The 25,480-nt window shown below is 59.6% G+C and overlaps 1 protein-coding gene across 1 annotated transcript in view; it reads left to right on the top strand.

Annotated features, from left to right (window-relative positions):
• The first annotated feature begins 535 nt into the window (after positions 1-535).
• MYT1 (myelin transcription factor 1) overlaps positions 536-25,480 on the top strand; it is a 42,783-nt gene continuing 17,838 nt past the window's right edge. The window contains exons 1-10 of the mRNA XM_068566033.1: positions 536-628; positions 8,053-8,107; positions 9,070-9,100; positions 14,415-14,477; positions 15,228-15,475; positions 16,728-17,513; positions 18,609-18,743; positions 19,231-19,321; positions 20,380-20,493; positions 24,016-24,230. Of these exons, the coding sequence (XP_068422134.1) occupies positions 8,053-8,107; positions 9,070-9,100; positions 14,415-14,477; positions 15,228-15,475; positions 16,728-17,513; positions 18,609-18,743; positions 19,231-19,321; positions 20,380-20,493; positions 24,016-24,230 (1,738 nt within the window). The 5' untranslated portion in view covers positions 536-628. The remainder of the gene's footprint in view (positions 629-8,052; positions 8,108-9,069; positions 9,101-14,414; positions 14,478-15,227; positions 15,476-16,727; positions 17,514-18,608; positions 18,744-19,230; positions 19,322-20,379; positions 20,494-24,015; positions 24,231-25,480) is intronic.

Below are 25,480 nucleotides of genomic sequence, written 5' to 3'. Positions count from 1 at the left end.
AATAGGTACACAATGCATTTCTTTGTCCGGTCCAGCTGATGCCTTTAGCCTCTGCTTTGACGTGTGAATTTATGTGAGGAATTAAATATTAACTGGAAGTATTGCCCTGGAGAGAGGCAGAAACACAGGGAGAGGAAAGATGCCGGGAACCCTGGCAAAGGGGAGGCAAAGCGTTGGACCTCACCTGACCTGTGCCAGCCCCCTGGTCGGAGTGGCTGTTAGTGGAAATCCACCCCCACTTCCTGACATGTTCCATGAAGCAGAGCAGCAGCTGGGACGATGGTGCAGGGGTGAGGGTGCTAGAAGCCCCTGAGGACTGTCCGAAGCAGAGAGTGATTTTCCCCCAAGAGCTCCTGTCCTTTATTCCTGAGACGGTCATGGGGCCATGACCTTGGGTGTCTTTCTGGCGGATTCCAGAAAACAAGGATCGTATGAGTGCTGTGTACAAGAGTGGCCCAAGTTTCTCGATTTCTCCCCTTGAGCTGGCACAGCTGGCGTTCATTAGGTTTTCTTTTTCTGACTCTCAGAAAATGAGTTCCGGGGTGAGCTGCTGAGTCAGAGGTGGACGCACGGAGACAAGACCGACAACTGCAGGACCCCGAGACTCTTCCTGGGCGGACGCGGCAAGGTGAGGTGCTTGGAGCGCAGCCCCGAACCTGGGGCCCCTGGGTCCGGGCAAGGGTCCTTCTCACTCCTTGGCGTGGAGCATGGAGGTGACTTTTGGTCTAGTCATTATCAGTCTAGATTAGGCAAAGAATAAGTGGAGGCTAGGACCATCAATGATCTTGTCACTTTAAAATTAAAGGAAGAAAAGTGACTCTGAGTAGAGTAAAACTAAAATGTGACAGCAGGTCCCACGTCTGCCAGGTCCCTGCTCTGGGACCCGGTCCCACCCGGGCTCCTCGGTGCACTTCAGTACTTGCTGTTCTCCCCGCTGCTCACTGGGCAGCCTTTGCTGCAGGGACTCCTGAGGTCCGCTGGTCTGGTTTATTGCAATCTTCCCAAGTGGGGGCCTGTGGTGTCCTGCTCATACCTGCCTGGAACTCGCTGGTGGAGGTGACTCGGGCACTCCACCTCCACAGGGATGCTCCAAGCCCAGATATCGCATGCACTCATAGCCACAGCAGACCTCTAATTCTGGATGTGCTCTGGGTGAAGCCAGGTCCCCAGGCTCAGGTGACCCTCAGAGATGGAAGTGTGGGTGACAACGGGCTTGGTGGGCATCCCCTCCCAGATCTCAGATTCTGATCTCTCATATTCTTTGACATGTAGACGCTCTCCATCAAGGATCCAAGCCATGACCCAGAGCATGGCCACCAAGAAGTGGCAGCCCAGGGTATAGACAGGCAGGGCTGTGAAGTTTTAGGCGGCAACCTCATTTGAGGGTGCTTGTATTTTACTCTTGAAGCCCAGCATTTTTCTTTTGACTCTGGTGACTGGAATGCACATGGAAGGGGTCTGTCCTAGCACCTCATCCAGCACCTCCACTCACACTCTTATTCCTGTGTGATCATCAGTGCTTTGCTGAGCCACGTTTGAGCCTGATGCAAAAGGAAAAGACAGTAATGCTGGCCCGGTCTTTATTTAAAGTTTTGTTATTTTGCTCATCATAGAACTTTTGCATTAATTTAGATGTTTTAAAATATTGCATTAAATTATTATTTAATTTGATCACTTAGTTTTGTTTCCCCCTTAAATTTGCACCTGACTGAATGCCGTACTCGCCTCACCCATCTGGCCCTGACCGCTCAGGGATCACGTGACCAAGAAGCGACTTGATTTGAGGCCAGGGGCTCTGGGTGCCGTGTCTTCACAGAGGCTGGCGTTGTGTAAGGGACAGGTAGGAAGGCTGCAGTCACCCCGCGGCTCAGGTGTGACAAGCTTGGAGCGTGTGGGACCTGCTGGGGACATGCCCGGTGGCCACGCTCAGCTTCTCCCCCAGCGCCGACTGTTCCGCAGCTGCTCCGTTAGGGTCATTTCCTCTAGTTGGGCAGACAGGGCCAGAGGTACTGCTCTGAGCAGAGAAACCAAGAAGAGTGAGCCAGAGGAGGAGGGACTATGGGGCTGGCGCGGGGGCGCCTTCTGACTGAGGAGGCCGAGAAGGGGTGGGGGCACAAGAGGGCAGAGCACGCGCAATGGCAGGGCTGGCCCGAGAAGGAGGCGGGGGGCTGGGGAGCTCGGTGCCTGGAGGGCAGTGGGGGCAGAGGAGTCCTGTGTGGGAGGTGGTCACAGCCGCCTCGGCCTCTGAGTTCAGCACCGGGCGCGTGGACAGCTCGGAGGTGGGTTTGGAAGGGGCTGTTAGACAAGATTAGGTGGTTGTGTGCTTTGTGGGAAGTGCTGGGCATTGGGCTTTTTTTTTTTTATAAACTTAAGGAGAAAAGGAGTAGGTATGGATGGTAGGACGTTAAACCTCTTCTTGACCTTGAAGAATGAAGCATTTGGGCCCCAGATCATGGGTGTTCGGTGGATGACTAGCGATATGCAGCCCAGGGCAGGGTGGTTGCATGAATGCTCAGCGGGGCCTCCTTCCTGCCACCCCAGTGGACGCTCCTGGCGAGGGAAGGAGGTGGCGCCGGGTGTGTCCTCTGACCTGCCCCATTGGATGTGGCTAGATTTCTACCCCGAGAAGGTGGAAACTCCATTTATGCTGAAGTTTTAGACAGATGGACCCAGGCATGGCTGCTGTATCAGGGTGTCTATTATGTAGTTATAATTTTAATGTAGGGGTTGGAGTGAGCCATGACCCCATGCCTGGAGATGCCAGGAGAGCCCCTCCCAAGACGTGCATTAAATAATGCTCCACGGGGTGTCCTTTCTACAACCCAAGGAGAGGGCTGGTCTATTCAGCCGCCAGTCGGTTGAACAATGGGTGGGGTGTCGGAGATTTTCAGACACACAGTCAGGCGTCCTCCAAGGGGGACACAACCGTCACCGCCAGGAACCAGGGGTGCTGTGACAGCTGTCAGGAGGTGCAGGGGTGCGGGTGTGTGGTTTAGCCTCAGCCATCAGAGAACGGAGAGCAGGATGTATGCTGAGGGTCCCTGAGACAGCAGGACTTCAGCATCTTCAAAGCAGAGGGCTGCTCTTGGGTCTGCCCCTGCTACGGCTTGCGGGCTGGGCTGGGGGTGGGGAGGGTTCCACTGGAATGCTTGGTGGGAGAGGGAGCAGGGAACGTACTTGAAAGCTGCTCTGAAATCCTTCAGGGGAGCGTCTCCCCAGAGGTAGGAGCATGGATTTGTCCCAACACTCTGCCCCCAGGCTGTGTGCACGGTGAGAGAATAAAACCAGCCCAGACTGTGTCCCTCCTCTGCCCTCCTCTCCCCACGTCACCCCCTCCTTCTAGGCAGGCTGCCTGGTCCTGCGAGTCAGCAGACACTCCCCCTTCTCCATCTGGGTCTTCCCGGGGGAAAAGGGACCCTATCACCCAAATAATCTTGTGCATTTTAAAGTTGCCCTAAGTCCGTTCTAATCCCCAGCTTTGCAGGCTGTTGGAACGCATCCTAAGTAAAATGGAGCCCTGGCCTGAGTTCCCGGACTTCCTCCTCCAGCCCAGGGCCAGCGTGAGTCCTCTGTGGTCCCAGGCGGCCTGGACTCTCCAGCAGCTCGGGGCTCTGGTCTCTGCTCTGACGGCTCCTGGCCACCCTCCCCAGCTCCAGGATCTCAGAGACGTTTCAGATTGTCCCAGTTTGTCTGTCCATCTGCCTGTTTGTCTGACCTTCCACAATATGCCCCGAGCAGTGAATGAGGTCTCTGCAGGGAGACACTGACCTCAAAAACATGAATGGTTGAGCTTATTTCAGATGGAGCTGAGCAGGCCCAGGGGGAGAGTGAGAGAGGGGCTGCAAAGAGGGAGGACGCAGGCCTGACCACTGAGAGGTGCTGGCCACCCAGGGGTGCACCGTCTCCACGGGTCAGGGGCACACGCCCCCTGAGTCCCTCTTCCCTGAATGTCCTCAGGTCCTCTCTGATCCACGGGGCCTCCCCACTCCCACCCAGGCTCCCACGGCTGAGCAGCCCCTTCCTCTTGAGCTCCCCCCCCCGACGCCCTGACATCTCCCCTTCTCTGGAGTGAGGGACCTGCTGCCTCGGGTCCCATAGCTGGTGCTACTCAGGCCAGGACAGCCTGCAGGGGCCAGAGAGTCAGGCGACGTCCAGGGCTGCTCAGGGCCAGGCTGCAGCGTGGAGTCTGGTTTTCGTCTAGCCCTTAGCCGTGGTGCAGAAGGGCAGGGACGTGGTGTAGGGTGGAGAGGGGGCGAGCTCTTCAGCTGTGAAGGCCCCGGGAAGAACCAAGAAGAAAAGAGAATGAAAGAGAGACAGAGAGAGACATAGAGAGGGAGAGGGAGACAGGGACAGAGGGAGAGAGCCAGAGAGAGAGATTCAGAGAGACACAGAGAGACAGACGGACAGAGAGAGGATGACTGAGCAAGAAAGAGAAGCGGGGGAGGCGCCCCTCCGGAAACCACCTGCAGGCCCCTGAACCTGGCAGGGGGTGGGCAGACCTGGGTTCCGGGGGTAAAGCTGAAGATCGGCACAAAGCCCGCTGGACCTCTGACTGGACATTCCCGGGGGAGAGGCCACCCCGTCAACTGCGTTACTGGCTGTGCGTCTGGATTCTGAGAGCCCTTCTCACAACCACAGCCTAAGAAGCTGCTGGTTTCAAGGTTGCTCGGCACGTTTGCTCTCTTGGTCCCCGAGTTTGTAAACATCCAACTCGGGAACTCAGGTTTGGCAAGGCTGCCATGTGGAAGGGGCTGGTTTTTGTAACAAGTCATTGTGAGAACCGTTTACATTTAAGAAGAGCTTACACGATTACTCTTGACTTTCCAAAAAATACAAAACAGAAGCAAGCATTGCCACCCCCTTGAGTGAGACCATCACGTGACACAACAAAGCAGATTCAGAAGAAGGGTGAAGAGACTGTTCTCGCTGGTTAAGAGATGTGGTCGGGGCTGCCCTGGGGGCGCGGTGGTTGGGAATCCGCCTGCCAGTGCAGGGGACACGGGTTCGAGCCCTGGTCTGGGAAGATCCCACATGCCGCGGAGCAACTAAGCCCGCGTGCCACAACTACTGAGCTGTACTCTAGAGCCCACGAGCCACAACTACTGAAGCCCGCGTGCCTAGAGCCCGTGCTCCACAACAAGAGAAGCCACTGCAATGAGAAGCTCAAGCACCGCAACGAAGAGTAGCCCCCGCTCACAGCAAATGGAGAAACGCCTGCGCGCAGCAACAAAGACCCAGCGCAGCCAAAAAATAAATAAATAAATAATAATAAAAAGAGAGATGTGGCCAAACGGGGTGTGTTTGCGTTTGTAAATTATTCTCCCATAGTTTTCCTACTGAAGACAGAACGACTGAAATATTAATTAGAGCGAAGAGCTGGTTTAGGGAGCCCAGGGCAGCCGCAGACAGGCCGCTGGTGGTGAAATGCAGTTGGCGTCACAGAAGCAGCGTGGACCAGTTCTTGAGAGATCACTAGCCCCACAGTGGGGGCATTGAGGCCGGCTAGGCCGGGATGGGGCCTTTCACCCTCCAGGTGGGAGGTCACTCAACTATGTGTGGGCCTTTCAGAAACAGACTTGACTGGTTTGTGCTCGGAACAAGGGAAGAATTTTAAAAAATAAATTAATGAAAAATTGGGAAGTGTCTCACTGTCTCGGCCTGTCTTGCTGTGGTGGCGGCAGAAGGCGGGGCGGCCAGCAGGCTGAGCTACCCATCCACACGTGAGGCACCAGTGCTGAGGGTGGGAGGGTGCAGAGAACCACCCTCGGAGAAGGAAGACAGTAAAAACCCAGTGGAGCTGGCTCAGAAATCAAGGTTTCCCTGCTTGCCCGTCGATGGTGGCATCCGCCTCTTAGAAGCTCATTCTCATATTGAAGCGCTAACCCTAGTTCTTCCTCCCGTGGTTCAGTTTTTTCCCTTTTCACATCAAAGCTCCGTGCACTGGAGAGAACTTCTCACTTATTGACCATTTGATGCAGATAAATTGCAAATGGAAAGGTGCTTGGCAGAATGAATGCCACAGCTGTCAGCTCTGTCAACAGGAGCTTGCAGTGTGCAAGCAGCGCCCGTACACATCCTGCAACCCTCTCTATTCTGTGCTCTTTGAATAATTTATCTTCAGGAAATCCAAATTGCCAAGGCACGCTTTAACCCAGCAGAAGGATCGCCAATTTCCTTGGGAAAACTGACAAAAAAAAAAAAAAAAAAAAAAAAAAAGAGCTGTAGATTGCATTTCAGCTGAGAGCGGCCTGGCAATCAGACGCCTCGGCCCCTTTGTGCCACTGCATCGGAAGCCGCTGTGCTGGGCTCAGCGCAGACGACATTTGAAGGCTCATAAATGTAATGAAGTCCCTTTGACACCTGCTCCTCTCTTCACTTTAAATGTGAGCCATTGGTCCATGGGGAACTCTGCTTTAAAAATAGAAATTATAGTAATTGTCGTCCGTGCTGTCGGGAGGCTGTAAACGCATAGCTCTCAGCTCTACCGCCTGGAGTCGACGGCTGCATAAATTACCCCAGGTTGTGATTTCCGTCCTTAACACAGCACATCAATCTTTGTACATTCGTGCTGCCCGGGGTGGGGGGCTCACTTTGCAAGTTCTAGCTTACGAGCTGGGGAGTTAATGGGAGGAGTCCCTCGTCTTTCTTCCTGAGCGGGACCTTAGCTGCTTGCCCCGTGCTGGCCTCTGGGGACTGAAGCCTCTCTCCGGCTGCTCCTTTCCCACCGCCTGGCTTTGCTCTGATGGCCTCTTGGGGGCCTGGGAGGTGGGGCTGCTCCCTCCCCTCCCTGACCACAGGGCACACCTGCTGGGAAGAGGGCCCCTTCTGTCTCCTGCTCCTGCCCAGACCCGGCTGAGGATCCCGTGTGATGACCTGTGCCCCGGGGGCGTCCCTGCCCTCGCGGGGCTCTGCCTCGTTCCCTGGAAGGACAGGGCGTGGGCAGCAGCCCGCATGGAAGTGGGTCTGAGGCAGAGAATGCGGGGCAGGAGCTGATGGGCTCAGGCAGGGTGGCCAGAGGACGTGCGGGGTCTGGACAGTGCGGGGTCCCCGTGCCCCTCGAGGGCCTCCACTCACTCTCTCCTGGGGGAGTCAGCATCTCTGGGAGGGTGGCCTGTGTGTCGGATCCAGGTGACACCTCGGCCTGCACTCCTACCAGTTCTCACCCCCGTCTGCTTCCCGCCTCCAGAGCCAGTGCCGTGGCCGTGGGCCCTTGGCATGTGGCTGGTCAAACTCAGAGGGGCCGTGAGTCCAGGACACGTGCAGGATTTCTAAGAGTTAGCACTAAACAAAATCCCGTTCATAACTTTTTCTGTTGATACTGTTGAAATGATAATGTTTCGGAGAGGTTGGGCTAAGTAAAGTTCAGTATTAAAATCAATTTCACCCGCTTCTGTTTACACTTGTGACGTGGCTGTTAGAAAATGTTAAACGATGCGGATGGCCTGCACTCTCTTCCACTGGGCAGTGGTGCCTGGAGGCCCCTGTGCTGCCGGGAGCGCCCACGCTTCGCGGTGCCCAGCTCATGTTGAGGACGATCAGGTCCCCAAGCTCAGGCTGCCCCCCTGGGCTCTCCGTGGGACAACGCACGGTGGACAGTGCCCCGCTCAGGTCCCAGGCACCTGTTTCTGACAAGACGACCCTCGAGTGCCGGGGTCACCAACCCCCAGGGGAAGCTGGGCTCTCAGCACGGCGGGGTCAGAGTCTGCGGTGGGTGGTGTCGCCAGGGGACCGTGTGTTACGACACCCCGACGTTAATGAAGGCTTGGTGGCTGCAGCTTCCTCCTCGGATGTGAGCCTGGGGGCAGCAGGAGGGCCCAGAGCAGGAGACGAGGGACACGACGGGGCCAGCGGTCTCCGCCCCGAAGCGCCTCTGCCTCACCTGCTGCACGCAGGTCCGCAGGCCATTCCTGCCCTGTGACCTGTCCTTGTCTCCTGTGTCAGATTCACAGGCGCCGGTGAAGCTTGAGACAGAAAACGCCTGGAGGTGACGCTGCAGACACAGGGGTGGTTCTGCCGTCTTCCCGTTGACAGCACAGTTGTTTTTACTTGCAGATGAGCTTAGAAAATGACGAAAAGAGAGCTCGTACAAGATCCAAGGCCCTCCGAGGTGAGTTCCACCCTCCCCTCCCAGCAGAGTCTGGCCTGGGCCGTCCACAGCCTGTCTCTGGCCAAGAGTCCCAGGTCCTAAAGCTGTAAATGCCACTTTCCGCAGCAGTGCCTCGCCCCTGGGACGCTCCTCCCCTATGCTGGGCACCTGGTGGCCTCAGGCTTCTTCAGCCTCAGGGTGCATTTGAGGGCCATGGCCACTGGGGGGCTTTTGGCCCAGATGCACCTGCTGGGGAGGAGATGAGGTGACGGAAAGCAAAACCCGTTAGACCTGTTCTGTTTGGGAAGGAGAGGCCGCCAGCCTCACATCACTAGCCTCTCTGCCTCCCAGGAGGTTAGTCTTGGCGCTGAGGGCATTGGGATGTTGCTGGGTCGAGCTGGCACTGGGGTGGGGAGAGGGGCTGAGGCCCTGCTTGCTCGGCAAGGACCAAGTCCCGACACCCTGGCCAGCCTTGCCACCCCGACACCACAGGGCACACACTGCTCCTGGGCGTGGGTGGCCCTCAAGGAGGGGCCAGACGCCCCGAGCTTCTCAAGTGTCTGCCAGGCAGGCTCCTGAAAGTTCTTGTCCCAGAGGCCCCATCACTGAGGGACCAGGTGCTTGGGCCACCTGTTCTCTTCTCCAGCCAGCTTCATCCTCTGGGTCCTCTTTCCAGCCAGAAGCTGACTTCTCCCTGAGATTAGAGAAAGAGATGCTGTCCCAGGGAGCCTGTCTTAGCTGGGGCCTCTGTCTGGCTCTGCAAAACCAGCAGCCACCGGGTTGGGGGAGGTCTGACATGAGCACCGGCTTGGAGGAGGCAGCTCCCTCTGTGAGACCCTGGAGGACATTCTAGGAGGCCAGGGAAAGCGGGGTTCAGGACGGAGGTCGCCCCCGCTCTTCAGTCGCTTGTGCTGTGAAGATACACGTGCCTTTTCAGTTCTGCTTCCCACACGAGTTTCCCTGTTTCTCTTTCTCTCACTCAGCTCCCCCAGAGCCCACAGGTGCCGACCTCAGGTAAGAAAGGTTTCCTGCCCGCACCCAGCATGGTGCACGCCTGTGACCCTGTTCGTCCTAAACGTTGCACTGGGTGCTTGGAATTGAGCAACCGCGCCCGGGCCCCTGCTTTCCCTGACGAGGCCCCTTTCTGCCTGGCCTGTGCGCATCTGTCTTCGCCCTGCCTCGTCCTCTCCCACCTGGTCCTGGCGCCACCATGCAGCCAGCCTTGCACGGTGGCACAGATGTGCTCACACCTTGTCACCCCTCGGACGTGACTGTCACCATGGTCCTCAGCCAGCAGCAAGGTGCTGTCTTAGTGGCTCCTCGGCCAGAGATGAGGGCACAGGCTGGCCCACGCCCGAGTCTTCCACTGACTTGAGGGCAGGCAGTGGCTTATGTATCGGCTGAGCTCTGTGACTTTCCAGGTTCAAGGCTGGCCTCACAGGGACGGGCATCCTGAACAGGAGGGAGGACAGACACACGGCAATTTGCTGGGTTGAAGCAGGAGGGGCCAGGCTTCCTCCCCAGAGGTTGACTTGCCCTCGCCTGCTGGCTTCCGTCCTGAGCTTGGCCAAAGCCTTTGTGTGTGTGTGGAGGGGAGGGGCTGGGGGGAGGCCAGAGAGAAAGCCACCCCAACGCTTACGTGCTGGACTGCCCCAGCACCACCCCATGTGGCCTTCGGACTGCAGGTTCTGTGGGCCTGGGCTCTTCCCGGGGCTCCCAGGGCCGGCCCCTGGGCCATCTTGCCCAGACAGAGCTCCAGTGAATGGTCTCCAGTGACTGGCAAGGAAACCAGCCTCTCGCATCCCCCCTTTTCGGGCGAGGGGTGGTGCCAGTGCATCTGGCTCAGAGCACTGGAGAAGGAAGGGAAGGTCCCCAGTGTGCCAGGTGGGCTCTGGATGCCCCGTCTGATTTTTATAAATTTCCTGTGAGATGGGGCCAGACTTGAACTGCGGCCAAGGTACCCTGCCTGAGGCTTGCCGGAGGGACGAAGGGGCTCCGAGCCCACCTCCCGCCCCTGGGGCAGCTCTGGGGCTGAGTTCACCACGCTGCTGCTCCGCCTGTGCTGTGGGCTTGGGGGTGATGGCCACTCCCTGATGGACATTTCTGTGGGCTTCCAGACTCGCGGATGGAGGAAAACAGAGCTTTCTAGTTACTGAGGGTGGGTGCTGTTCTTCCGTGCTCCCTCTGCCCCAGCCTGGAACAGCTCTCTCCACCTAATTGCATGGTTCCAGGGCATAAGCCACTACTACATTCTTAGGGGTGAAGAGTCTCACTAGACAGTGAACACGTCTGGGGACCATCTTATTCTTCACCAGATAGTGGCTGAGTGGATGGCTTTTGCCAGTCAGGAAAATGAGACCCCAAAACCTCCCAGCATCTCTCCAGCCTTTGAGGCTGTAACTCGGAGGCGGGAGGGGAAGGACGTGGGAGCGGTGCTCAGAGCCCCACGCGTGTGGCGGGACCTGCAGCGGCTGCACAGTGCCGTCCGATCTCAGGGATTCTCATGGAAGCGCTGGCGGCTGGTGGTGTTTCCCCACTTGTGAAGTGTGGAAACTGAGGCTCGGAGGGTTAGGATTCAGGCAGCCAGAATAGCTGAATCACACACCCTCCTGCTCAAAGGCCAGTCCTGGTCGCAGGGCTGGAGGGTGAGGGGGGCACAGCAGCCAAGCCAGGCCCCTGGGAGTTGCAGGGAGCACAGTGGTCGGCTCCCTGGAGGGTAGGGGTCTGCGGGTGGACCACTGGAGGAGACCCCACGTGGCGCTCAGAGGGGCCGCGGGCCACAGGGTGGAGAGCAGGTCTCCCGGAGGAGGTGCTGCTTCCCTTGGGCTACGTGACGTTCACCATCCTGGGGACATCCTGGGGACAACGAGGGGGAGGAGGCTGGGCACAGGACTTGAGTTTTGGTAACAGCTGTTAATTTTGGCAACAGATGAAGTAACGGAGGAGATTGGAAAGGCAAACCCGAAGGGCTAGGTTTCTCTTGAAACTTTGAAGCAAAAATGACCCAGAGTAGATTTGTTTTGAAATACTCTAAGAGCGGACTTGCCCAGTGTGAGTAAGGGGATCGTGCGAGCATCTGGATCTTGCCCAGCGTCATCGATCTCTTGGTCTCACCCTGTGTACATGGTGATAGTGAGACCCGCATGCAATCTGATGGAGAAACCGGGGAGAGATGCACTGACGTGTTCTAGCAACGATGTCCTCAGCAATTCTTCCCGCTTCTGAGAATCGGTGCTTAGAGGGACATCCACGTGGAACGTGCCACTCACGCCTGAGTTCACAACCGCTTGCTGGCCACAAACCACCCCTGGGGCACGATCAATGGGGCGCTGTGATTGTGCGTTCACCCCGCGGGAAGGGGCAGGCGCTGCGAGCCCGACTCCTGCTGCCAGCACGTGGTGGGCTGTGGTTGGTCCCGGCGGGGCCTTCGCAGTGGGCGCCAGCACAGGGAGAGCGACCCTGGGGCAGACGCGCCACTGGGATGTCAGAGGAAGCCCTTCGGAATCGATTGCCGGGAGGACGGGTCACAGGGAAGCTGTACCTGCAGGACTCACTCTGTGGACGAGGGACTTGCACCCTGTGGACCCAGAGTCTGTGGCCCACCGCCCCCAGCGGCCCTTTCCCCAGCTCAAGCAGAGACTCCGGGAGCCGCTTGCCGGCGAGGGGCGGTTGCTAGGAAACGAGCTGAGGAGCGGGTGGGCCTGGACCAAGCAGGACTCCCAGCTGCCTCCTCCCACCCGGAGCCCCTTCAGCTCTTGCTCTGCCGTGAAGCCGAGTCCCTGAGAGAAAACAAGCGGGTCTGGTGGCCTTTCGCTTTGCGCAGTGAAGAGCCAGCAGACCGCCCCGCCCCCCCCCCACCCCCGCACCCCGGTCTCCATGGGGCCCATCTGCTGTCCACGCTGTGGGAGGTGGCTTACGCAGGGAAGGTGGGCGCCGCCCTCTCTGCAGAAGGGAGTGGGTGGACCCCTCTCGGGGTCCCAGTCCCGGGAAGGACGCCCGTCTGCCACGCCCGCGCCCCAGTCCCCAGCCCGCCTGTCCTCACCTGACGGCCTCCTCTTGAGCCACTGGCCAGCTCCTGCCAAGGCGACAGAAGGGAGTGGGGAGCCCTCTACCTGCCTCCACGGGGCCGGAGGGAAGCCAGTCCCTTCCAGGGGCTCCTGCTGGGGCATGGCTCCTCCCAGCCTCCGCCACGGCCTGAGAACTACTGTTTATGTTCAGATCCTCAGATCCCTCCGAGCCATCGCCAGGACCCCGCTCAGGCTGACGGCAGGCAGGCCCTCTGCCCACCTCCCTGTCTCTGCCACACGCGGCGCCATGCTGGGGCATCGGGGGAGGGCTTGGCCGGGTCTCCCTCTTCCCCCATGCTGGGGAGGGGCTCCAGAGGCCTGGAACCAGAGCTGGTGCCTCACCCTGCCCTCCGGCCCCGAGCACACAGAGCGCATCCTACCAGCACTGGGGGTGCCCATAGGGTGACCTGCTGGCGCTGAACCCCTGGGGCCCCGGCTGGGTCTCAGGTCGCTTTCGACGGGTACTCCCTCTGCTGGCACATGGGGAGAAGGGGGTCTCCAGATTCCTCTCCCAGAGTGGCCCTTGGCAGCTCTGCACATGTGGTGCATGCCTGGCCCACTGCCCTTGGAGGGGCTGGCCCTCAGGGCTGGAGGCCAGGTGCTTCTGAACTGGTGGGCGGAGGTGTGGCTCGGAGCAGGTGACGTGTTTGGGGGCAGTGCCAGTGCCACAGCAGCTGGCACCTAATTGCCTGACTGACTCAGTGATTAATCGACTAATTGGGACCTCAGCTTCAAATCCCCAATAACAAGGAGCTTTTGTGAAGAGTCTCAAAGCTAGTTCTTGAGAAAGTGACAGCAAGTGTGGGGCATAGATTTCAGAGGGAGAGGCCTTGGGCAGCAGCAAGTCCTGTCTGCCTGGAAAGGAAACGCACAGTAAAGTTCGCATGTTCCCCCCCCCCCCATCCTCCCCCTTCCTCTCCCTCTCCTCCCTCTCTCCTTTCCTCTCTTCTTTTAAACACCAGGAGACGAGCCACGGTGGCCTCATCATGGGGGGCTGCAGGGTGCGTCCCCCTCAGAGACCCCGGCTCCCGCAAAGGCCACCGTTGAGCTGGGGGGCGTGACCCTGCCTCCACGGACTGTTCTGTTTCTTGCTGATCCGTCAGCGAGTGTGGCCTGCCGGCCGGTGGGACCCCACAGTCCTCTGTAGTCAGGTCCGTGATCGACCAGATTAGACACAGCAGTGTGTCTGGACAGAGGTCCAGAGTGGTGCCCCTCTCTGAGCCTCATGAGCCCACTGGTGTCGGGGGGGCCGCACAACCTTCCTCCCAGGCTCTGGGAGAGCCTGCTCGGAGGTGGGGGACTCAGACCCCGTGACGACAAGGTTGTGCCTTCTGGGATGGGGGCACCTTGCGGTGATTCCTCCCGGGAGGAGCTCGGGCTCCCCCTGTGTCCACCACGGGTTCTCCGTCTCAAAAGCCCACAGGACCCTGGCCTCAAGCCCCACACAGGCCCCGTGCTGCCCTGGGGAGCTGACTCCTGGGGAAGTGGGTTGGGTGGTCTGTGCCCGTGACTGGAAGTTTCCAGAGCTTCCCACCATCTGGTTCTGTGGCGAGACAGCTGATGGTGAAGGGAGAGGAACTCCTGGAGCTGTAAGAGGCCAGGCTTCGCCCCACCGAGGTCTCATGGCAGCTCCTGGGTCATCGGCCCTCCTGGCTTCACCTCCCTTCGTGGGAAGCTGGGATCACACCAGGCTGCAAGTTCCAGAGTGGGGTCTTTGCTGCCACTTCCAGCCGGGGTCCTGTGGCTTGGGTCAAAACTGCACCTTTGCAGAGTTGTTCCTGCCTGGGGGCGTCGGCTCAGTGTGCCAGCGAAGGGCACGCCTGGCAGGGCTTCGCAGCGTCTTGAAGGCCATGGAGGATCCCCGTGTTTGTGCTTTGCACTTGGGCCAGCTTCAGGTGCTGGTTCTGGGGGCGCCCTGGAGGTTCCCTGTTCCCAGCCCCCTGGAAGCCTGGTGGTGGTTTGCCTGCAGTGGGAAAGACTCATTGTGGAAAAAGGAAGTCGTCCAGCCTTGATTTCATACACACAGATCTTTAATTAAACACTCTCATAAAATTGTAACGAGCCATTCATTTGTATAAATGGGGGTGAGTTATTTCATTAATTTTTTGCAAACTGCAAGCAGCCATTCTGAGATGAACCGTTTGGAGACAATCTTCTGCTTCCCAGGGTGAGGGTCTGGGCTGGGCCCCGAGATTCGGACCCTCTCCCCATGCCCCACGGGGCCCGCCCCCAGGTGACCCCTCCTGCTTGTCTCCCCCCAGCTGTCCCACTCCCGGATGCACGGGCTCGGGACATATCCGGGGCAAGTACTCCAGGCACCGAAGGTAAGGAGGCTGGAGGGCCCTCAGCAAGGTTCCTGGGAAAGAGGCTGGGCTGCTGGGGGGTTGGAGCTCCTCTCCTGCTCTGGGACCCTTTGTGGGTCCAGAACCTTCCGCCTCTGCTCTTGGCTGCCGAGCTGCGGTGGCCTCCCATGTGACCCTGTTACTGGGAGGCCGAGCGCGGCTGTGGCGTGCCTTTCCGGTGTCTCCCCTTCGGGGCTGCTGTGAGGCCGGAGGTGTCTGTGCGGGAGAGCCCAGAGCAGAGCCGGCACACACGGGCTGGCTATTCTCACTGCTGTCATCCCGGGGGTCTGCTGGACCTCAGGGGCCCCCGACTGCGGTGCCAGGTTCAGGGGGTGGGTGAGGGTGCGAAGGGTCTGGAGGCGGAGAAGGAAGGGCCTGGGCACTGCTGACGACCTGCCTGGGGGGTGGTGGGCACGGAGCAGGGCAGCCTGGGCCGGCCCCCACCGCTGGCCATCCCAGGGGGAATGACTCTGGCGTGGACAGGGCCATTGAGGTTAGGCCTTCCCAGAGAAGCAGGAAGTGAAATGTAAAGCACAATCAGGTCCTTTTTAACGCGGACAATTACTGTAAGATTTTGAACACGTCAACCTGCCAGTCTTGAGTCTGGGGCTTTGGCGGAGGGGTGGTGATGAGATGCAGAGAGAGATTTTCAGGACAGGGAACGCGCTGCAGAGGGTGAAGGCCGGGGGCCCGGGCGGTGCTGACAGGGCGGCCCGGCCTCCTCCCTCCCAGTTTGCTGAGCTGCCCTCTGGCCAAGAAGAGGAAGCTGGAGGGCGCCGAGGCCGAGCACCTGGGGTCCAGGCGGAAGGCGCAGCCCCTGAAGCTGGCTCTGGACGAGGGCTACGGCGTGGAGAGCGACGGCAGCGAGGACGCCGAGGTGAAGGGCGCCTCTGTTTCTGGTGAATCGGAAGGAACTGCGGAGGAGGACGAGGCCGCGGCGTCAGGACAGGAGGACATTCATCGCCCCGAGCCAGCTGAAGGTGCTTTGTTGCTCTTTCTCTCCTGAATAAAGGCGCTTAGTGTGGCCCCGGAGAATCGCAGCCTGTGAGCAGGCGGGGCTCCCGCGAGCGAGGAAGCCCTGCTGAGAACAAGCGCCGCTTGTCTGACGTTTGCAAGGCCTCCTGGGGAGGGGCTGGCGCTTGGGGCTCGGGGGGCCCAGAGGCTCATCTGTGGGTGAACCTTGTGCATCTGGGTGTGTGTCTGTGTGTGTGAGAGACGGACAGACAGATGGACGTGGCTGTGTGTCTGTGGGGCGGGGTCTCAGGTAGACCCGCCCCACGTGGCCTCAGGAGCGCCACCTGCAGGGGGGGCAAGGGGTCTGCTTGGCATTAGGGGGGATGGTGCGGGTGTTCAGGGAAGCTGGGCCGGGCAGCGGGAACTGAGGGGGTCTCCCTGCTGGCACCTTCTTCCCTGCGGGGGCCCCAGCCCTTGGCAAACACTAGTGTGAAGGTGGGACACGTCCACGTCCCGAGACCCTGGCTGGCTGTAGGGTCCTGGGGATGTGGCTGAGGCCTGAGGCCCAAACCCCCCAGCACCTCCGAGCTTCTGGCGCTCTCACCTCTCAGGGCCTGAGGCGGATTTTTATTCCATTTTGGAGCCACTGCTGGGAGGGTCCTCATACCCGCCTCCCTCCTGGGGACCCGGCTCTGCCTGAGAGGGTGCAGGGCCAGGGACCCTCGCTTGCTGGGTTTCTTATAAAGGAGGGGGCTTGGCGCTCAGGCATCGGCCCTGGCTCAGCCCCTCCTAGAGCGGGAGCACGTGGGCTGGCTGCTGCGCCCGGGGGTCCTTGTCGATGATCCCAGGGGGCACCCACTACTTCTTAGCCATGGCAATTCAAAGACTCAAACTTCAACTTCTGCTGCTTCTCAGTTATGAAACAATTTTTAAAAATCTGATCCATTCTTTAAGCTCCATTTTATGAAATGTAGATTTGCCTGATTTAAGAAAGTACACATAACAGGGAGGACCGTTAATCAAAAATATCAGAGTAATTCTCAGTTTCAAAATACAGTGGTGATTTCTCCATCTACCTCCCAACATAAGCTTACTGTGATCTCCAGATCTGGGCAGAGGGGCTGACAAAAACGGCCACCCCGAGCCCAGTTCTGACCCCGAGCCCATTTCTGGGGGTTTGGTGTCCCCCAGCTGCAGTGGGGCAGGCTGGAGGAGCCCCGCCTGGAGACCTGCCCTCTTTCCCCGTGTACCTACCACACAGTTTCTGATTTTGTGCAGAAAGGAGCCCCGTCAAGGCTCGTTTTGGATCCAATCCCATCAGCAGCCTCACGGGCCCCTCCAAGGGCAGCTACAGCAGCTATCAGGAGATCATTGCAACTTCTCTCCTAAATTTGGGCCAGATCGCTGAAGAGACACTGGTCGGGGCAGACTCGGGCCAGGGGGCCAAGCCAGGTGCTGGCATCGTGCGCCTGGTGCGGGAGGAGGCTGAGGACGGAGCCACCAGCGATGAGCGGGAGAAGGACGTCTTCATCCAGCCGGAGGACGCAGAGGAGGTGATCGAAGTCACCAGTGAGCGCTCCCAGGAGCTGTGTCCCCAGTCCCTGGAGGGCGTGGCCAGCGAGGTGTCCAGCAAGCAGAGGGTGGCCCTGGGCAATGAGGACGAGGACGAGGACGAGGACGAGGACGAGGCCCCTCCTGACGTGATCTGCCAGGACGGGACCCCCCACGCCCCCCCACCGAAGGCCTCTGAGCCCCGGCGCCCGGCGTCTCCCAGCCCCAAGCCCGCGTTCTCCGTCCTCGTGGAAGTGCGCTCCGACGACGATGGCAAGGACGAGGACTCGAGGTCCCAGAAGTCCACAGTCACGGACGAGTCGGAGATGTACGACATGATGACCCGCGGGAACCTGGGCCTCCTGGAGCAGGCCATCGCCCTGAAGGCCGAGCAGGTGCGGGCCGTCCGCGAGCCGGGCTGCCCACCCGCTGAGCAAGGCCCGCCGGGCCCGGGCGAGCCAGGGAAGGCGGCGAGGCCCCTGGACGCCACCCGGAAGAGCTACTGCAGCAAAGGTAGGCTGGGCACCTGGCCCTGCCCCGCCCCCTCCCAGGGATGCGCAGTCCCGGGCCCAGGGACGAGTCCTGAGGCCTTTACAGGCTGGGGGGCATGGGCGGGGGCAGGTGGTGTGGGCCAGACAGAAGCAGCCCGTGGTCGGTGAGGCAGGTAGCCAGGCTGGGCGCAATGGGCAGCGCAGAGCAGGCCCGAGCCACGGAGGACAGTGGGACTGGTTCTCAGGGACCGACTGACGCTGAGGTGCAGACGCCGTACAAGCCCTGGACAGAGAGGCCGGCGACAGCGAGCCCAGGAAGGCAGGGCCCGGGAGAGGCTTGTGACCCTTAGGGTGCCCCTGCCTGCCTGGTGGTCAAAGGACAACGTCCCCCCATTTAAGTCACACAGAGCCCGCCAGGGCCCTGCCCTCCCTGGGGTGGGCTTTCCCAGCGTGGTCTGTGACTTCTGCACTGTGGCTTCCCTACCAAAGGGGACGGACGGCTCCATTGGAAGTTTCTCTGGGACACTGGCTGTGCTCTGGGGACCGTGCGTGTCCTGAGAGGCAGTCCCTCTGCCCCACACTGAAAGTGACCTCTCTGGGCCTGCAGAGGCTGTACGAGGTCAGTAACTGAGATTTGGGGTCAAATTTCTGCCCAGGCCTTTATTAGCTGCTTTGGGTAAGTCACTTAGCCCCTCTGTCCCCGTTATTGTCAAATACAAAGGGCGTGTCCTGGCAGAGACCTTGTCACATAGCTCTACCTCTCTGTGCAGAGGCCTGGCTCCCCCCCCTGAAGCCAGTGGCCCTCGCATGACATTAGCAAGACAGGGCAGAGGTGCCAGCCGCCAGCCGGGGGGTCCTCCCTGAAGCCCTGCAGGTCCCGCTGTTTGTGGCTTGCCGCAGTCTGTGGGCTTTTCCACCCAGACAGCCAGCGTGGACGGTCTCTCCGGGGTCCCCGTGCGGTCCAGCCACGGTCCCTTCTGGGCTCTTGGGAAGTCTGGTCACTCCCCTCTCCGGACAGCCAGAGTGAAGGATCGTGAGCTGCCCTGCCGCCGCCCTGCTCACCACCTCCCACCCAGCTTCCTGGCCGCCCCCTGACTGAGAGGCCCTGTGTGTTTAGATCCCGCAAGAGCTGAGAAGCGTGAGATCAAGTGTCCGACCCCAGGCTGTGACGGCACCGGCCACGTCACTGGGCTGTACCCGCACCACCGCAGCCTGTCTGGCTGCCCCCACAAGGACAGGATCCCCCCGGAGAGTGAGTAGCTCTGCGCGGCTCAGGCCGCCTCTGGTGTTTGGATGGTGTCCACATGGAGGAGTGGCCACCCAGGACCCTGTCCCTCTGGACTGCCACGTCCAGAAGCCCAGACTTGGGCCCTACGAGCATGGCGACGCGGAGCACATGCCCCGTTATTCACCCTGAGACAGCAGCCTGGGTCAGGGCCCCTGGAAACCGGCCACAGGCACGGGCACACAGGAGGGGAGGCCAGGCCCTGGAGCTGGAGAGCGGCCGCTGTCTGCGTTCTGATGGCTCAGGAGGAGAAACGCTGTCCTCGCTTCTAGGCGAGAGGCAGTAATCGTGACCATTAAGTTCAGAGGAGGGAGGTTGTAAGGCTGAGCTGGTTTCTGCCTCAGGGAGGCCAGGGCCACCATGGGAGGGGGCGTGGCCTGAGTGAGCCGGGCCTGGGGCTCCGGCATCCCCCGCGGCAGGTGGTGCTCACTGGCTCCCCCCGGTTGTCTTGCAGTATTGGCCATGCATGAGAACGTGCTCAAGTGCCCCACTCCTGGCTGCACAGGCCAGGGCCACGTGAACAGCAACCGTAACACGCACAGAAGGTACGCGGCTGGGCTGGCTGGGCTGGGAACGGTGAGGGCCATGGAGGGGGGTGCCTGCAGTGCATGCGCCAGCCTGGGACACGGTCTCCCTGTGTGCCGCCCTGGGGGGTGAGTGCAAGGTCAGGGCAGACCTTTGGTGGGAGCAGGGCAGCACCTGGAGGTGTGGTCACCTGTGCCACTGTGAGTGGGGGTCCCGAGAGACCAGAGGGCGGCTGGAGGAATGGGCGCAGGCAGCGTGGGGAGGCCTGCAGCCTGTGGGGAGAGCCAGGTAGAGACCCTGTCCTGCTGAGATCCGGGAAACCTCTGGACACTAGCTTTTGCTCAAGGCAGAACCTCAGCAGCCGGGACCGAGCCTGGCTGCTCTGTAGGGGCGCTGAGACCCTGGTGCTTGAGTTGCCTGCCGTCTTCTGGCAAGAGGTCACCGTATCCCCCGCCCTCGCCCTGAGCCATGGGTAGCTGCAGCCGTGGCGGGGCGTGAAGTGGCTCCAGCAAGTGACACTTAGCTGGAAGGATTGGCCAGAGTTTTTGAGGTCCAATCACTGAGAAGAGGCTAAATTCCCCAACACGGCTGGGATTATGTCACCTCTCCTGGCTGATCGCAGTTTCTCAGTTCTGACAGTCGAAGCTGCATCCGTGGGTGCTTTCCTCGGAAGGACCTGTGCCCTCCTCGTGTGACCCTGGTGGTCCATGTCCTCCAGGGTCAGCAGCCAGTTTGTGGCCCGTGGGCTGATAGAACGTGAGCAGCTCTGGTTGGTGGTGAGGGGAGAGGAGGGAGGTGAGAGGCAGGCCCATGCCCCAGACCCACCCAGAGGAGGTGCCTTTGCTCAGAGCCTTGAAGAACTTTAGGGTGCGTTTTGTCTCTGTGTCATTGGCTTAGAATTTCTGAAAACAGAAGCTGACTGAGCAGCAGGTGCTTTGAGGGCTTGAGGACAGACCTGGGGGAAAGGCCGCCTCTATAGGAAAGACAGCCTTCCCTGAGCTCCTGCTGATGCCCGGCTCCTGGCTCAGACGGGTGGGGCCTGGAGGAGGGCTCAGCTGTCCTCCTGTCCTTTCTCTAGTTTGTCTGGGTGTCCCATTGCTGCTGCCGAAAAATTAGCCAAATCTCATGAGAAGCAACAGCCACAGACGGGAGATCCTTCCAAGAATAGCTCCAATTCGGATCGGATCCTCAGGTGAGTGAAATGAATCACAGACCGGGAGGGGTGTTTTCGAACCCAAGTTCATGCGCCTGATGTGCAGTGAGGCCAAACAAACCAAAACTGGGTCAGAGTTTGGAGCAGAGAAAGGTTTATTACAAGAGCCGAGCAGGGAGAACAGGCAGCTCGTGCTCAGAAGACTCGACTCCCCGATGGCTTTCAGGCAGGGTCTTTACAGCCAGTGTGAGGGGAGAGGGTCCAGGATGGGTGATCAGCCCGTGAACCCTCTCCTGGTTGGCGGATGGTGAGGCAATTGGGTGACGTTTCGGGAATCTCAGCCTTACGGTTCCAGCCAGTCTGGGGTCCACGTGCTTGTGGTCGGCATGCCATCACCACCCTCCACCGGGTGGGGGTCTTAGTTTCTGCAGAATGACTCAGAGATACGTGTCAGATTGTTACCTCTGCCTCTTCAGGAGGAACTAGGAGCCCTGTGACTCTGTTGTCCTGTTAACTGATTGAACCTGCTCTTTGGAACTGGGTGGGAAGGCCTAGGGGATGTAAAGACTTTTTTTTTTTCCTACAAACAAGAATCAGGGACACGCAGGGGCATTTTTACCCGGGAAGGCCCTGCAGGGTCCTGCTTGGCTTCACGGGCTGCCTCCCCAAGTGCCCAGGGGGCTTCTCGCCTCTCCGCCGCTGTGTGTGTGTCCACGCTCGTGTGTATGTGCACGTGTGTGCTGGTATCTCCCAGGGTGGACTTGGAGTGTGGTTTCGTGGGCACTGACACCCGCACGGCTGCCCCTGCCTTGCTCTCCCCAGGGGTGTCTGATGTCACCGCTTGGGATTGTTCAGGGATTTGTTTGTGGAGTCGCTGGTCCTGTTTGGAGAGAGGGGGCTGCCCCAGCCCAGGACCCCGCTGTCTAGGGAGCTCTGGGAGCTGCTCACCCCAGGACGGACCCTGAACCGGGGAGAGGAGTGGGGGCCAGCGGCACCCTCCGGAGTGCCGCTCCCCGTGACCCTTGAGGTGCTGTGTGTTTAGGTGCATATGCACACGTGTGAGTGTGTGTGCACCCGTGTGTGCGTGTAGACGTGGCTCATCAATGAGGGGGCCTCTGAAAGACCATTCAGGACGAGTCTGCTTAGTGTGATCTCACCCGCAAGGCCCTGTAGGTGCCACGAACAAGGCCAGAGGCTGAGGAGCTTTCCCAAGGCCACTCACCCCCCCGGCAGCCTGCCTTCAGAATCTCCTCCCAGTGGGACCGGTTCTCCGGCGCCCACCATGCTGGGGGACCCTCCCTCACCCCCGTGTCCTTGCTCAGTGGACTCCCTGCTCCCTCGTCTCCGAGGAGCCAGAACTGACAGGGCGTCCCGTCTAGACTGCTGTGCCACGTCTGTCTCCCAAAGGAGAGTGTGGGAGACCAGGCCCACTGTACCCTGCCCAGGCCCGGCGCCCGGCAGCCACGAGCATGGGCGACGACACAGACCATGGTCTGGAGGTGGGCGGGCCACCTCCGCCCCCCACCTGTCCCTTCCCTGGCACGTGCCTGGCGGGGCCTCTGCCTGAGGAGCGTGGCCTCCCGCCTTGGCCTCAGCGGGTCACGAGCAGGCGGTCTCCGGGCCGGGCCTCGCCCTCCCGCCCTGGGGAGCCCTTGCAGCCCTGTGCTTGGGGCGCCCTGCTCTCCAGTTGGCTTCGTTCAACCAGGGGGCGCTCACGATGGTGGAAACTGCTTCCCTCCTCCATCTTGTTCCGTTCCTTCTGGCTTCTTGTCGGTTTTCTTGCCTTGATCCAAGTCACTGACGAAATGTCAAACTGCCAGGCAGGTAAGGCTTGGTGAGGCCAGGGTGGGGGCCAAACAGGTGCCAAAGGTGGAGGTTGTGCCCCAGGAATGTGACTCAGTTTGTTTGCCTGTAAAAGTGGGACAACAGCGTTATCGACTTCAGAAGTTTCTCATGAGGCCTGAATGAGGCAGTGACATTTTGTTTCCCGAGCCCTCGGTGAGGAGCCCAGAATGGTAGCAGTTGTGGCCGGGATGCAGAGCTTTCCATCCAGGCTCCATGTGTTCCGTGGGGCCACGTTTCTGGATGTTGTACCCCAGGGTGTGGGGAGAATCTTTGCAAAGCTTTGTGGGCCTCACGGACACTGAGTCTGCTGCTGGCGGAAGCCCTGGCTGAGGAAGCCACCAAAACGTGGCACAGACATTAAGTTTAGGACTCGTCTCCCCCCAGGGGTGCCTGAGCACTCACCAGCAACTTCTCAGATGCCACTGCCTGGTCCAGAGGGGCCCCTACCCCTCCGGGGGAAGGAGAGCCTGCCCGCGCTCTGGTGGCATCAGTTTCCCAAGGCCCTTCGGAGCCGCCTTATCGTGGTTGCAGGGCCCTCCTGGCACCAGGCTCCTATTTTCGGGTCACACTCAAGTTCTTATGGTGCCTGGCACCTTGGGGGCCTCACCACTGGCTCCTTCTTTTTTTTTAAAATTAATTAATTAATTTATTTATTTTTGGCTGTGTTTGGTCTTCATTTCTGTGGAGGGCTTTCTCTAGTTGCAGCGAGCGGGGGCCACTCTTCATCGCGGTGCACGGACCTCTCACTGTTGCGGCCTCTCTTGTTGCGGAGCACAGGCTCCAGATGCGCAGGCTCAGTACTCGTGGCTCACGGGCCTAGTTGCTCCGCGGCATGTGGGATCTTCCCAGACCAGGGCTCGAACCCGTGTCTCCTGTATTGGCAGGCAGATTCTGGCTCCTTCTTAATTCCGCCCACCCACCTGTTCCAGACTGAAGTCACTGCTTGGCCCTCCCAGGCCTCCTCCACTCTTTCTCTCTGAGCTGACTGGTACACAAGCCGCTCCACAGAACGGTACAGACCCTGCGGCCTTTCTCTGCCAGGCTGGTCTCCTCCTGCCATAGCTGCAGTGCTGTCAGGGCTGGTGTCTTCGCACCATCTCTTGTGCACTTAAAAATGCGAGCTCTTCCAGCGCTTCAGTAACAGCGACCGAATGCTTGCAGCGTCCGTTCATGCCTGTCTTTAACCCCTGCAGCAGCCCCTCCGGGGGCATCTCAAGTGACTTTCAGCAGAAGACAGTGGAGGGCCAGGCCCCTCGCTGCGAAGGGCTGGGTCGGCCCTCCCTGAGGCTGATCCTCAGAAACACCTCCATGTCCCCTCCAGGCACCCCAGCTCCCTCCCCTCTGGGGAATTGTAAGTTGTTCCACCACCAGAATTCTGCCTTGGCTGCCTGCCGCCCTAAGGATGCTCCTCTAGGGCTCCCTGCAAAGGGCTCAGAAACCTGCTCTCCTCATTCCCTCCTCTGTTGACGCGGTCCGCAAGGGGACACGCACTGTTTCTTCAAGGCTCCTAGCGCTTCTTCCCTGTGGCAATTCTTCCTGCACATCGGCCCCTAGGCACCCTGCAGTGGTGGACGTGCGGGAGGGCCTGCCTGGGTCTCTGTCCGCGCCGGGGTCTGAGGCATGGCTGGGCCAGGCCGTGGCACGGGGCACTGGGCTGAGTGGCACAGAGTCCTTGCGTCCTGTCTCCGTGATTCTCACCTCCGTCTCACACCCCAGGCCCATGTGCTTCGTGAAGCAGCTTGAGGTCCCTCCGTACGGAAGCCACCGGCCCAGCGTGGCCTCCACCACACCCAGGGCCAACCTGGCCAAGGAGCTGGAGAAGTTCTCCAAGGTCACCTTCGACTACGCAAGTTTTGACGCTCAGGTTTTTGGCAGGCGCGTGCTTGCCCCAAAGATTCAGACCAGCGAAACCTCACCAAAAGCCTTTAAATGTAAGTTGGGGAAAGCTGCTCCCGGAGGTGTAGTGTCTGAGGGGCAGTGGAGGAGGAACCCTCAGCAGCAGCGTGTCGGTCCTCTCCAGCCTGGGGCCCAAACCGTCCCAATCCCCGCGGCGGCTTTCTCAGAGTCCGTGTCTCACCCACGTTGCTGCCCACACGCTCACCATCAAACTGGACGTGTCTCCTCACTACGCGTGACACAAACTCAAGTCCATCATGCCGTGCGTGTCCGCAGACTTAACAACGTCGCTGACATGGTTCCGCCTACGAGCGTGCCCTCCCCTGGCCGTCCGTTCCCAGCCAGTTTATCCTAGCTCGAGGGGTGGGGGTCTGGGAGGGTCAGACAACCGCTGTGCCGAGCCTGGGTACCCGACAGATGCTTCCTGCGCGGGGGCCATCTTGCTGGATACAACCTGCCATTTGTGATATTAGCAACAAACTTTCTGGGTGCTCGCACTGACAAAATTCATTCCGCCAAACCTTCCAGAACAAGCCTTCTTGTCTTTTTTTTGGGGGGGGGGGAGGGGTCACTTATTGCACTAATTTGTGAGTTGCAAACCTAGTAGCCCTGGAAATACAAATAAAATGGAAAAGCACCCCAGCGTACATGAGATTGGACCTGGCAGCCCCTGGTGGTTGCTGTCAGCCCCCAAAACTGGCAGTGATGAGTTTCCTACAAGTTAATAATAGAAACGCTGATCAGTACAATGGCCACCTGCAGTGCGAGCGTCTCTCCAACTTGTTGGGACTGGGGCTTCATGCCTTCCCGCAAGGTGCCCACTTACGCTGGGGCGCTGGAAATTTGCCGGCGATATCCTGACTACTCAGAAATCATACCTGAGAGTGATCTTATGGTTATAGCACAGTTACTAGAAAAGATAACATTTTATGCCTTCATGTATCATGTTTATTTGAACAATAATGTTATTCACCAAAGCTGTGGCTATTGGCGGAGGGGGCGGGGGGCGACACCGAAATCAGCCTTTTGAGGTGTTGTGATAAAATTTTCCTCCTTGAATGATATTCCAGACACTCCTCCTATTTGCAGACTTTAGTCTCTCAATAAGCATTCACCGATAGACAGCTCGTTTTGTCTGCAATATCAGGGACGCTAGAACGTCTTTGGAGGCTTTGCCCTTTCTGCCCAAGTTACGGTCAAGATGGAAATGGCCTTCTCCATACCCGACAGGGGTGGGGCTGGGTGGGTGTGCAGGCGGCGGGTGGAGGGCCCAGCCCTGGGCCCA

The sequence above is a fragment of the Eschrichtius robustus genome, chromosome 16, assembly GCF_028021215.1.
Source record: "Eschrichtius robustus isolate mEscRob2 chromosome 16, mEscRob2.pri, whole genome shotgun sequence".
NCBI lineage: Eukaryota > Metazoa > Chordata > Mammalia > Artiodactyla > Eschrichtiidae > Eschrichtius > Eschrichtius robustus.
Note: the sequence above shows the minus strand (reverse complement) of the source record. Positions and strands in the feature narration are given on the sequence as shown.